At 33.4% G+C, this 13,307-nt stretch overlaps 1 protein-coding gene across 1 annotated transcript; it reads right to left on the bottom strand.

Annotated features, from left to right (window-relative positions):
* Positions 1 to 252: 252 nt before the first annotated feature.
* On the bottom strand, positions 253 to 1,191 carry LOC306666673 (olfactory receptor 2B11-like; the record flags this gene model as incomplete). Its single annotated transcript, XM_079148896.1, has 1 exon — positions 253 to 1,191. The coding sequence occupies one exon, from the start codon at positions 1,189 to 1,191 to the stop codon at positions 253 to 255; it is 939 nt and encodes a 312-aa protein (XP_079005022.1).
* Between the last annotated feature and the right edge of the window lie 12,116 nt (positions 1,192 to 13,307).

The raw sequence follows: 13,307 nt of genomic DNA, 5'->3' as shown, positions 1-13,307 counted from the left end.
AACAGTTACTATTTCACTCTGTATATCCCAGAATAGAACTATTTTAATATGTTTGAACAACTAGAGTGCCCATATAAGTGCATATTAACTGATTTTCCTTTTTTATGTACATAATTATAAAGAATATTATAAATATTACCAGTTTGGAATAAGAAAATGAAACACGATATTGCATTATAAGAATGAGTTATTAAGGAAACCCATATATACCAATTCTAATTTTTAAATTATTTGATTTGATGTCTTCCAGCATCACTTGGAACTGAAAACACTCCTCACCAGCTTACTTAATGACCCTTTTACATCCTTATTCCTCAGGGTGTAGATGAAGGGGTTGAGTGTAGGAATCACTACTGCATAGAAGAGAGCCATGAACTTGGGCTGGTCTCTTGAGATGGAAGAGGGGGGCTGAATGTACATGCTAATGATTGGGCCATAAAATAAGAAAACTACAATGAGATGAGAGGAACATGTACCGAAGGCCTTTTTCCTTCCTTCAGAAGATTTGATCTTAAGTATGGCATGTCCGATACTAGCATAGGAGGCAATAATTAAACATAGAGGAATGGCTACTATAAAAATGCACACCACAGAGAGGGAGAGCTCATTAGCCTCTTTTTCCCCACAGGCAGTCTTTATCAGAATTGGAATCTCACAAAAAAAGTGATTCAGTTTATTGTTGCCACACAGTGGCAACTGTAAAGTTAGAGTGACCTCAAAGACACCATAGGTGATTCCACTTATCCACATGAAGGACACTAATAGGATACAAACACGTTGATTCATGATGAGGTTGTAGTGCAGTGGTCTGCAGATGGCCACATAGCGGTCAAAAGACATAATAGCCAGGAGAAGACATTCTGCACCTCCCACTGTGCTTAATAAATAATCTTGAACTGCACACCCCACATAGCTGATGGTCTTCTTAGAGCTTCCCAGGTTAATCAGCATCTGAGGCACAATGCTTGTGGTTAAACAGATGTCCAGAAAGGAGAGGTTGGTGAGGAAGAAATACATGGGACTGTGGAGACTGGGATCTAACGTGGACATCAGGATGATTACAATGTTTCCCACCATGGCCATGGAGTATATTATGGAAATAGTAACAAATAGAGGACGTTCTAGCCAAGGATGATCAGTAAAGCCTACTAGGATGAACTCTTCAGGGTGGCTTTCATTAATCAGTACCATTCTCTTCTCCTTATTTCTCCTACAGGAAAGAATTTGAAAAAAAAAAAAGTTGATGAATAAAGAATGATAAAACATAATTATGCATTGAACTTCAGAAGTCACAGCTGGGTTGCAAAACTTGTGGGACAATTAACATAAATGGTCTGGCATTAGGTGTTCAAATTCCCTTCATGACAGTATAAATTAAAAGCAGTTCCCTTCAGCATATTTGGTAATCATTCAGACACTTCCACTTTGTTATTATAAACCAGACTAGCTGTTTCTTTGGGTTGCAATGAGGAATAAATTAAAAGTTGAAGCAACTGCATTTAAGAACATCTAAAATGAAAACTTTTAATGGCGTAAAAATCAGGAGAGGAGTTTGTTTATATTACAGCTACCCCCCATCCAAGTGTCTCAGGGATAAGGTGTGTCAAAAGATCCTGGAATCAGATGCTTTATTTTCAGACATGTTGCTGCATTACAGCAATTTATTTTCAGACACATTGCTGCATTACAGAAATACTAAAAAGTATTGAGATTGTAGTCATCGTGGAATAAGGAGGAGAAAATCCGAACCTACGGGAATTATCAATATATTCTTATCCAACCTAAGTAGGTAGTTCATAAATCATATTTCCATAGATAGAAATTAGACTTTGAGTTGAAAGACTTGTTTCTTAGCTCTTCATAATTGAGCAAGTTTACTTTCAACATTACTCTCCTGAACTCTAATTTGCGGCAGTGAAGGTAGATTTACCATTGTTTAAAAATTTGTTATTTCATGTACAATTATTGTATATAACTATTATATATTATATAAATATGTTGTTATGACTTTTAGGATTTTGGTCTTTTTAGCTAAAGGTTATTTAGGCTATGCTTTCGTAGGGATTTTCCATTATAAAGTGAGTTTATCATTGTACTCCAATATAAGAGTGAGATAATTATCAGTGATCAATAGATTGCATATAGTTACAAAAGTATTTTGAAACTGTACATAACTGCCATCAGGAGAAAAATCAGTATCCCAGTATAGGTCCAACAATTTATTCAGATTCAATAGTTATTTTACATTTTCAGGACATCCATATTTTTTTGTTTCTCAGTTAAAAGTTATACTGATAATAACAAATTTCATTAGTTTTGAGAAAGGTAAATAAGGTAATGAAGGTTTCAATTTCCATTGTTCTTTGATTTAGTGGTGAGGTGTATTTCATAAATTCTACCTTCTTCTGTAAGATGGCGAAGGTTCAGATGGGGAGTTAAGACAGAATATCTTTCTGAGTTACTCTTTCCCTTTGTGGCAGAGTTATCCAATTATATTCTTTGTGTTATAAGACACAGTTTTCATATTCTGTTTCATTAAGCCCTCCAAGCCATCCTTTGTACTGTCATACAAAAGTCCTCAGAGTCAACATGTGAACATTGCCCTTTGATTAGGTGCTTTTCTTGTGCAAAATTATTCAAAAATAAAATAATAATAATTCTATCTAATCCTAAATGAGGTCTGTATGCTAAAAATTTCAATGTACTTATTACATACATTAAATCACTTAGCATCCACTTTTAGGTGCTGTAACAACAGAACTGTTAGTATTCCTACTTCAGGACACTGTTACCCATTTATTCTTAAAGTGGGCTAATAACTGGGAGTTCTGAATATTAAGGGGCAACAAATAACTTAAATGAGATAGTGAGATATTGAGATGATAAATTCAGTTTCAACATTTCAAAGAAATCATGACTAATTTAGAATGAATGTATTTTGGAGTTTGTTTCACCTACACTTTGAGTTTTTATGTTATGCAAGTGTTATATCTGCACAGCAAATTTAGAAATTATCTTTGCCCAAGTTATTATTTCAGATAAAACTCTATGTCATATATTGAATATGAAATGAGCATGGTCAGAATTATTTACACTGATAAAAATTTCCAAACTAAGCATATTATTAAATAGCTGCACTATAAGACTCAATTTCTGTCTATTTATTGGGCATACTTACATTCACATTTTTTCCATAAATGTTGAAAAGAATTAACATTTTTCTTTTAATAGTCAATAATTTTACATATATACTGGTTACAGTGTGACATTTCAATATATGCATACAACGTTTTGTGATCACTTTGAGGTAACTGGCATATCAATCACCTTGGGCAAGGAACACATTTTTATATTTTTCTTCCCTAAACTACAGTTTAATTTTATAAGCAATAATTATAGATTTGATCTTTCAGACTATCTTTTCTACTTGATTACATGTAACTCAGTGAAATAATATCTCCAGTATGTTTTGAGGAAATTTGTTAAATTTGTATTTAGAACTTTGTTCTTGTCTTTCACCTTCAATGTAGTTTAGGTTGTGAAACGTGATTACCCGTAGTCTTCATTTCTGTAGATATCTCCCTAAAGATAAGATAGAATGTGTGACATCAATTTCTTGTACTCAGAAATATACATAAGTTTTTAAAATTTATCCTTGGGTCTCATGCTGTCCATGTCCTGCATACCTTTCATTTTCATTTGAATTCAATCTGCTATTTGGATCTTTTACTTGCAGTGATTTTCCATTCTTAATTTATCACACAGTAATTATCAATCCATGAACTTTGGAAATCAGGTTGGTAAATTGCCAGACTCTATTTGTGTTAAAATTTTCTTTGCATCTCCCTTACATTTTCAAGTTAGTGTATCTTAGTCATACTTTATTTTTTATCACCTGTAGTATCTTATCTACACTTATAGCACTTTTTAGTTTTACAAGAAGGAAAACAACACAAGCAGGAATCAAAACTATTTTTATCTAATGCCAAAACATCTCATTGAAAAGTATGGAGAAGTGAATCCAAGAAATTTTGATCATAAAATAAGAAAAAGTGATTCATGTTATATAGTCACATGATTGAATGAAGTTTTATACCTCATTTGAATATGTCTATCAAGAATACTCATGAAATGTAAATGCTTTTAATGTTGTTTAAAATGAGAGATTGAGAAAGATTAATTATAAAGTGAAATCTAGTTGTTCCTAGAGCCACTGATCTAGGTATTTTCAAAATTTAGAAAAGGTTACCAGAAATGAAATGTACCCTGTCTTTCATATGCACATTAGCACTAGGATCTACACTCATTCCAACCTTCTCATGAAAATACATGGTCCATAAAACAGTGTTTTTACTCACCTTATTTTTTTATAGATATCCTTCAATAAAAAAGAATAGTGAAGAAATACATTTTTTTCAAACTTTTATAAATAGACAAAGAAACTATAGTCCTCATATGTACATTTAGACTCAGCTTCAGAACTGTTGATGTTTTTGTTAATATAGGGTACAAAAGAGAAAAAAATAACCTAGCTCAGCGAGTTAATGTATGTAATGCTTTGGAGCATGCTATTTGTATGCTTTTCTTCAGACTCTTGGACAGTTTTCAAAGAAACCCTTTACCCAGATGAATTAGCAGATCAAGATCCTGAGGACCCAGCTCTCTATGGAAATGCTTCTTACACAAACTTAGTTACAACTGAACTAATTTGAAAAAGTTTCTTTGTTACATGATCTCCAAATAAACACATACAATTTTCCAACATATGAAACACTAATTTTGAATAAGATGCAATTAATAATACATAAATAAATGGTATAAATAGTATACTCCAAGAATAAAATTTTTTGAAACTCCATTTTCTTGAGAAAGACTTTACTCAAAAGATTCAATCAAATAAACAAAAAGAGTTTTTAAATTGAAATGAAAGAAATATCCACTTCCCAGAGAGAAAATGGTCTGGGGTTTTCCATATTGAAGATTTTATATTTGGTCTGTGTACCTCCTTTCTTGTGTAGCACAATTTTGGTGCAGTTATTGTGGTTTCAGTGCCAGGTCCTAGTATGCTTGCACTGGTTTTGCAGTATTGCTGAGTTCCTATCAACAGTGAGATGTCATATTTGGTAAAATAAGCCATCCACAGAAACATAAGTACTGCATAAGATCACTGAGATCTGAAACCTTACAAAAGTTGATCTCAAAAATTAGATAATAAAATGTCAGCTACCCAGTGGTGTGGTGGTTTGATAGGGTTGTGAACATGTTGGTCAAAGGAAACAATATTTCAGCTATATTTGAAAGATGGGTTTAACACATCAACATGGTACATATTGTTGACAGCATATTGACTCCTGAAAAATGCTAAGAGAGTAAAGTAAAGTGTTCCCACCACACAAATCACAACTAAGTGATGTAATCCATGAGATAATTAGGCATTTCACAGTGAATGTCAAAATACATAGCACACATGGCAAATATATATATTTTTTGCCACGATTTTAAATAAATCAATTAAATACAAAGAACACCCAAAAGTAAGAAATAAAATTTAAAACTGATGTGTAGAGTATGATCTTCAGTGTATGTTGCTAAGTTTTGTCAGTCATGGTTCCAGAAGAAAATTGATGGCACATTGTAACTGGGATATTGAAGGCCATTTTACAAAGAAAGCATCCACAAAGGTGTAAGAAGGATATAGCAGTACAAACAAGGAAATTTTATGCCTGTTTTATTAATGGAATACTCTAGAACCAGGTAGCAACAGTGGGAAAATTGCTGCTAAACCAAGGCCTGAAGTAACAAAGCAAGAAGTAATATTTGAAGGCAAAAAGAAAGAGCAAGAGTATTTCTGTGCACAAGGCCACTTCCAAGAGCTCTGGTTAAGCAACATTGCCTGAGAGGAAGCTAAGAAAACATGCCCCAAACTAGCTGTGCTCTACTCTCCAAATCTCAGGGGGTAACTCTCCTTATTTACACCCAGCCAGAAGTCAGATATCAAGGAATCCTATTGATTCACCCTGTAGGAGTACAGCATGGAGTAGAAAGTTTTAATAAAAATATTATAGACTCTTGCTTTGGACTGAGCATCTATTTGACCCCAACATACCAGACTAGATCAAAATGCAGTCACTCATGCTAAAAAACCACATAATCAGATTGAAACATTAAGTAAGCAGATCTGTCCTGAAATACAAAGAAGTGATTTCAGTCTACCTGATGCAGCATAATGGAAATGTTTAACATTCATAAAAAAGTAACCTGAAGGAACATGGTGTTTACCAATCAACATTTTCTATTGATGTCTTTTCTTGTCCCCTATTTTCACAGCCATGTGTTCTGCTTTTCTGCAGGGGGAGCTTTCATTCTATTTTTTTATAATAGAAACTACTATACAAAATAAATAAATAAATAAACAGTCCTATAATTGAATTTTTTATTATTTTCTCTTCTGAAAAATGATAACATCATGTGATATAGAATGAATTTGAAGGAGAGGAGAATGAGTAGAAATACCTAGTAAATGCAAAATGTGGAAAAATGTATTCTCACTTGGTGCTTCTGTTACCTGCTATTTGATAAAATTGAAATTGTTTTTCCAAATAATGCAATCCTGCATTGTGTTTGTAATTTTTACATTTTTATTTTAGAACTGAGATTGAATTCTTGGTGACCTATCACTGAGCTACATTCGCAGTTCCTTTTTATTTTTTATTTTGAGACAGGATCTCACTAAGTTAGCAAGACTGGGCTCAAACTTGAGATCCTCCCCGCTTCAGTCTCCTGAGTTACTGTGATTACAGAGGTGGGCCACCTTGCCCCAGCACTAGATCATAATGCCATCTACACATTTAACTTATATAGTGTGTGTTGAGAGAGAGGAACAGAGACAGAGATTCTTGTTTCATCTTTCTAGTGTGAAAACAGTAGTATTATTTTGATATTTTTAAGTATCACTTGAATTCTGCTCATTGTGTTAGACTAAGTAGGCAGATAGACATGAACAGGTAGATGGAAGAAGGAAAAATAGGGCTCACTCCATCTTGAGTGATGAAAAAATAACTCCACCTCAGGTGACAGAAATTCTACCCATAAACCCACCTCCTTCTTAAACAGGAAAAACCAGGTATAACCAACTTCAGGAATTCCCACCTTGAAAAATGCAGAGAAAATGAGGCACTGTCATTTGGGCACCCCCTGACTCATTGTAATTTATATTATGCTTTTAAACACCCACAGGATTCATTTAGATAGTGATGGCAAGTTTCTAATATTGTGGGACTAGTGCAGGCACACTAAGCCTTGGTGTGAAAACCACAGTAACTGCACCAAACACATAATATGCGAAGAGGGAAGTTCCCGGACCTAAATGAAAACCTGCCACTTGGAAAATCCCTATTTTCTCTCTGGAAGGTGGCACAGTCTACATGGAACATACTTGCACATCACTAAATAGACTTGGTGCGTATTCTTTGTCTCTTGACTGAAATCTTTTAGAAAGAGAAGAAATGAAGAGTGACATGGCTCAGTAACTTATCAGAGGGTGGTTCCTCTGTGTGGCAGCTATAGCAACTTAGGATCTAACTCAGGCTGACACAGAAAATGGCCATTTTGGGAAGCCCAGATATATCTGGTCAGCCTCATGGCAGGTCAAATGCTATCTCTGGCTGCCCCTAAAGACTTGCTTTCACTTTTGTCATGGGCTGTGTTTTTCTGCCATGTTGTGTCTACAAGACCACATTTTCATGGAGACTTCATTTCAGTTCTTTAGAGATGTACTCTGAAAGCACCCAGAAACCATTCCGACGTAGGAACTCACGCAAGAGATTTTAATAAGCGGACAGTGTCTGCCTGCAGGGTGAGAGAGAGAGAGAAAAAATGAAAGAGAAAGAGAGAGAGAGAGAAATAGAGCGAGAGAGAGAGAGAGAGAGAGAGAGAGAGAGAGAGAGAGAGAGAGAGAGAGAGCGCGCACAAGAGCATGCACAAGAGTGAGAGTGAAGGAGAGAAAGAATGGCAGGAGAGCTGTTCTTAAGTAGTAGAATTTCATGGGCTAATAACAATGGACCAATGGCTGATAAGGAGGTTCTTGTGCTAACAATCTGGATCAATGTCTTCACTAGGAAGTTCTTGGGCTAGCAATCTAGGTTGTAAAATGGTGTGAGGGAGGGAGAACAATGGTGGCAGCAAAATAGCAGCTCTGATGCCAATGTACTCCTACTTTCCTCTTCCTCTGCCAGGACCTCCTCCTTCTCTCATATCTCTTTCACCATTGTTCTCTCTGCCCGTGGACTGATCCTAGACTCCAGACTCTACTTGATGCCTTCTTTTGTACCACCCTACATCTCCATAAACTGTGGTGATGACTCTCATCATCAGCCAGACTGCTCACCTCATTCATTTTGTAGCCCTAGGATCCTTGAAATCTCCCTCATTCTCTCTTTAACCATTCTATATTTTGGCATGGGGCCATTTCTTCATCCATATTTATAAACCTCCCTTGAACTCTTCAAGCTGTCCACAAATTCCTAACTGTTGTTGAATCAACTGCCCTAATGTGGCCAAGGTCAGAGTGTTGCTGCTTTTGTGGAACATAAGTAGGGGGCCCTTTACCTTTCTCTATTCAATGCTTGCTTTTTTCTTTTCCTTCATCTCATCTGCCAGTGTCCTTGGACGCTATTAATCTTGGTCTGACCAAGTTGACCAACTATTTCTTCATTTTGTTGACCATTTCACTAGATTCTGGAGTTTTTTAAAGGGTGGCAGAAAATTAGGCACTATTAGGGTGTTGTTTCTCATAGCATCTGTTGTCTTTCTGTGGATTGCTTATTTTACTTAGTATGATGTCTCAATTTCCATCTACTTTTGCAAATGACAGAATGTCCTTCTTTGTCATAACTGAAGAGCATCCTACAGTATGTACAGACTCTAGTTTCTTCATTCACTCCATATCATGGCTATTGTGAAAAGTACTGCAACAAATGTGGTATTGAGGATACTTCTTTAGCATAATAATTTCATTTTCTTTGGATGTATTTCTTGCATTGGGTTTGATGGATCATATTGTAAGTTTATTGAAAAACAATGTTACATTTCTATGATATCTAGTGATGAGGAGCATTTTTTTGTTGTTGTTGTTTACCTATTGGCAGTTTGTATGTCTTCTGTTGAGAAATGTCCTTTCAGATCCTTTGTTCATTTTTTAAAAGGAGGTATTAGGTTTTATGTTTTGTTTTTTCTCACTCATGATTTTGATGCATAATCTTAAATGACATCATTTTTTCCCTGTACATATATGAATATACCATCATTCATCTATAAAACACTAATTTTAAAATAAACACTATGAGTAAATGGAAGAAACCTCAGTAGACTAGAGGGAAGGAAACAGGGGGAGGGAAGAGAGGAAAGAAAAGGAAAGTACTAGGAACTGAATTAGAACAAATTATATTTCATGCTTTTATAACTATGTCAAAATTAATCTTATTGTTATGTATAATTAAAAAGATCCAATAAAATATCTTGTTATAGGTTGGAAATAACATCCTTTTTTTTTTTGTAATTGAATGGATTTCATAGATGTAACCATTTCAGGGTTAGAATGTACTTCAAATATCATGTCATCCACAATGAAATCATACATATTATATTTCAATTTAAAATTAAATAAATTCCAGTTTTCTCAATGGAAACAATTTTATTATTGGGACACTGCAATTATACTTATTGGTAAGATTCATTATGCCATATTCATTTATGCACATAACATAATTTTATTAGACTCATTTCCCAGTACCTTCCCTTTTTCTCCCCTCCTCCCCCATTCACTTGCTCTATGGATGTCTTTTCTATTATTGTTAGTTATTTAGTTAATGCTTAATAAGTATGTGTGTGTACATGTGCATGATTCATTTTGACAAATTCGTACATGAATGTAGCATATAGTTTCATAGATTTCATTCCCCAGGAATTCTCCATGCCCTTCCCTCCTTCCTCATTCCTGATCTTCTTTCTTTATTCTATAGATATTCCTTCTACTTTTATGAAATTCACCTTTTTATTTTCTCTCTCTCTTTCCATCTCTCTCTCTCTCTGTCTATGACTGCTGCATTATGGAAACTATTTTATCCTTGACTTATTGATTCTGGCTCATTTTAGTTAGCATAATGTTCTCCAGTTCTATCCTTTTACCAGTAATTTACAGTTTTATTCTTTTTATGACTGAGGAAAACTTCAATGGAAACCGACTTAATGCATGGGGAAAATATTGTGAATTATTTACACATGCTATCGTCTGTATAAAACTTAAAGACATTATGATTAACATAAACAAAATTAAATACTGAATTGTTTTACTTATATGACTTCCCTAGTAAAATTTGTAGAGATAAAAAGTAGAATAGGAATTCTCTGTGTTGGATGCAAAGGGAATGTGAATTTGTTGTTTTTGGGGTTCTGAATTTTGGTTTCTAAAGATCAAAATATTTCTGCAGATACAAGGTGTTAATGTTTGCACAATGGGGATCTACTTAATGCTGCTAAATTATACACACACACACACAAAATTGGGATTTTAAATGTTATGTCATGCACACTTTATCACAATTTAAAAATGAAGTGATCTTTAAAATTAAAAAAATAATATAAAGTAAGCTTGGCTTTCAAGTTCCCATTATATCATGAACTATACAAGCTCAAGAATCAATGAAAAATTCATTATCTATCAAATGTGGTTAATACGTTGAAGGAATTTAGAGAGATTAGATAAAAATTCAAATATAATCCATGTATGTGTGTATAATATGTCAAAAAAGATTCTACTGTCATATATAACTAAAACAATTCAATAAAAAATTAAAAATTCAAATACAAAGTTTATAAAATATTCACTAACTTATTTCAGCTTATTAATATTTGTGAATTGTTTTCACATAAATATCTTTTATTACTATGCTCCATCAGGCAGTGGTATATTCCTGTTTAATCTTACAAAAGATTCTAATTTCTGCCAATTGCCCTTGGAAAATATCTTTAAATGCACTGTTTTTTTTTTTTTTTTTTTTGGTGGGGGGGCAGTCAACATTATTGGTTTTCTTCTTTGTTCTAGAAACATATTTTTGAAGGTGTATTTTAGTGCTTTTTGCATTGTATCTGATAACTAATTTAAAGGAGAAATTCAGAGAGTTGATGAATCGGAAGGGGTATGATGAACAACAAATCAAGTATATAAGAGGGAGAAAAATCGGAAAAGTAAAGGAAATGGAAATATTAGCATATCGTGATTGGTATGAGATTTGGTGCTGGTTTTAAGAGATGGATTAAATATGGTGGTTGAGAAAGAAGAGGTATGGGAAGCGGTATGTTAAAGTAAGTTAAACCTCATGAGTTATTTCCATCAATTAACTACCTATGCAAAATAATTAAATCTCAGTACACATCAAGAAATTGAGAACTTGAGTACAATAGGTAAATTCTGATGTAACCCCCAAAATAATAAAAATTTTTGGTATGATATAAATCAATAAAAATAAAAAATTATAGACTTTAGTTTGTGAAACAAATTCTTAAATGGCTGAGTAATTTCTACCCCATAGATTTTCATTTTGTGTTTATGTGTCTTATATACATTTATCTGTTAAGATGAAAATTTTAACATTTTTCCAAAATAAAATGTTATTTTGATACTAATGTGGCAGTAAAGTATTTATTTCTCAGACAAGATTAGGACCATAGTTATCTATGTTTCTATCTAGAATATTTTCTTCCAACAAAATCTGATATATATTTTCTTATTTCACCATATCTAATAATTCTCCAATTAAACCACAAGCCCTATCCTGGTTGTAACAATTTGGAAAGATATTGAACATATTATTATAAAGACATTTGTTGAATCAGAATCCTGGTGTGCATTTATTTTAATCACTCCTCTTTGAATAGGACGCACTCCTAATAACTTGCAGTTATTTTCCTAAGCAACTGTGGGGCAATATAGTTCTAAAACATCTTATTCTAACTGTACAAATTTTCTAAATGTATGTATTAATTTTTAAATTCTCATTAATATTTACTTTACTTTTCAATGCTTATATTTTTGTTGTTAACAGGATTTACTATTTTTCATTTCTTTCTTCTCAAATCCTCATTTGGAACAATGAGAAAAGTATTTGATCATTTTCCTTGAAAAAATAATCTCAAGAGTGCTTATACTTTATATCAAAGGTACAGCATACTTTCACCTTCTGTTTTCTTTCAACAGAATTTCTATAAAATTAACTAAGAAATCCTTTATGCTGGTATATACATATACCCTGGAGAAGTGGAACAGTCTAGTCTAAGTAAAACAGCTCTGTGGGTTCTCCCCATCATTTCTCTCAATATTCTCTATCCTTAGATTGTGTATGTAAATTTAAAAGTCCTGAATTTTCAGATTCAGAATGACATTCACACTTCAGTAATGAGTAATCTCTACAGGTCAAGGAGAGAGCAATCACATTCCCAGGAAAGAGAATAATTTAAGAAAGTAGTCATTAAAACAGTTACCAGTCTCTCCACTTGTGATTGTGACAAAAATATTTCTCTATTATTTTCCTGATAGTAAAATTACTGTATTTTAGTGTATTATATGACTAAGACAAATGATACTTTAATAAGATATTATTTGACATCAAAGGATTTTTATTTCACTAAGTGCATGTGTGCTTGCACAAAATTGAGAAGTTTTTTCTGACAATTGGGCATCACCATATGAGTACTCAGGTGATATTTAGAGTTACTAATTTTTTTCCATAAATCTACAGAAGTACAAAGATATTGAGAGCTAGACCAGTAGTAGTTAATCTGTTATTCGTAAGGAAACTATTACAGTTTCAATTCATTTGCATTCATAAGATGCAATTTTTCTTCTAGTGATTTATTTAGATCTTGCTGTTACCAGAAGAAAGATCCATTCTTTTTCTTACTGTGAGCATTTTGAACTCTCAGCATATGAATTCATCCCTAAAGAACTACAGAATCCTGGATTTTTTCTTTTCATACAACATTCCTAATTTTGTGACTACTTAAGTTTTGGAAATTTCCTAGTCCATTTGCCCTACTCTTTCATTCCTAAAGCAAATGGGGATAGTAAACCACCTTGTCCCCGAAGGTCCCTTTCTTTACCTAAGAACCTAGCCAAGAGCCAGTTTAAGGGAACAATGTAAGTAACTCTGGACTGGAATATTCAGATACAGATGCTTATTAGCTGATTATCATTCTTGTTGAAATAATTTTGAAGACTGTTTAAGAGAATTATGAGCATGTTTGGCAAGAAC

This window comes from Sciurus vulgaris (assembly GCF_902686455.1).
Source record: "Sciurus vulgaris genome assembly, chromosome: 7".
NCBI lineage: Eukaryota > Metazoa > Chordata > Mammalia > Rodentia > Sciuridae > Sciurus > Sciurus vulgaris.
This window is presented reverse-complemented; position numbering and strand designations above follow the sequence as displayed.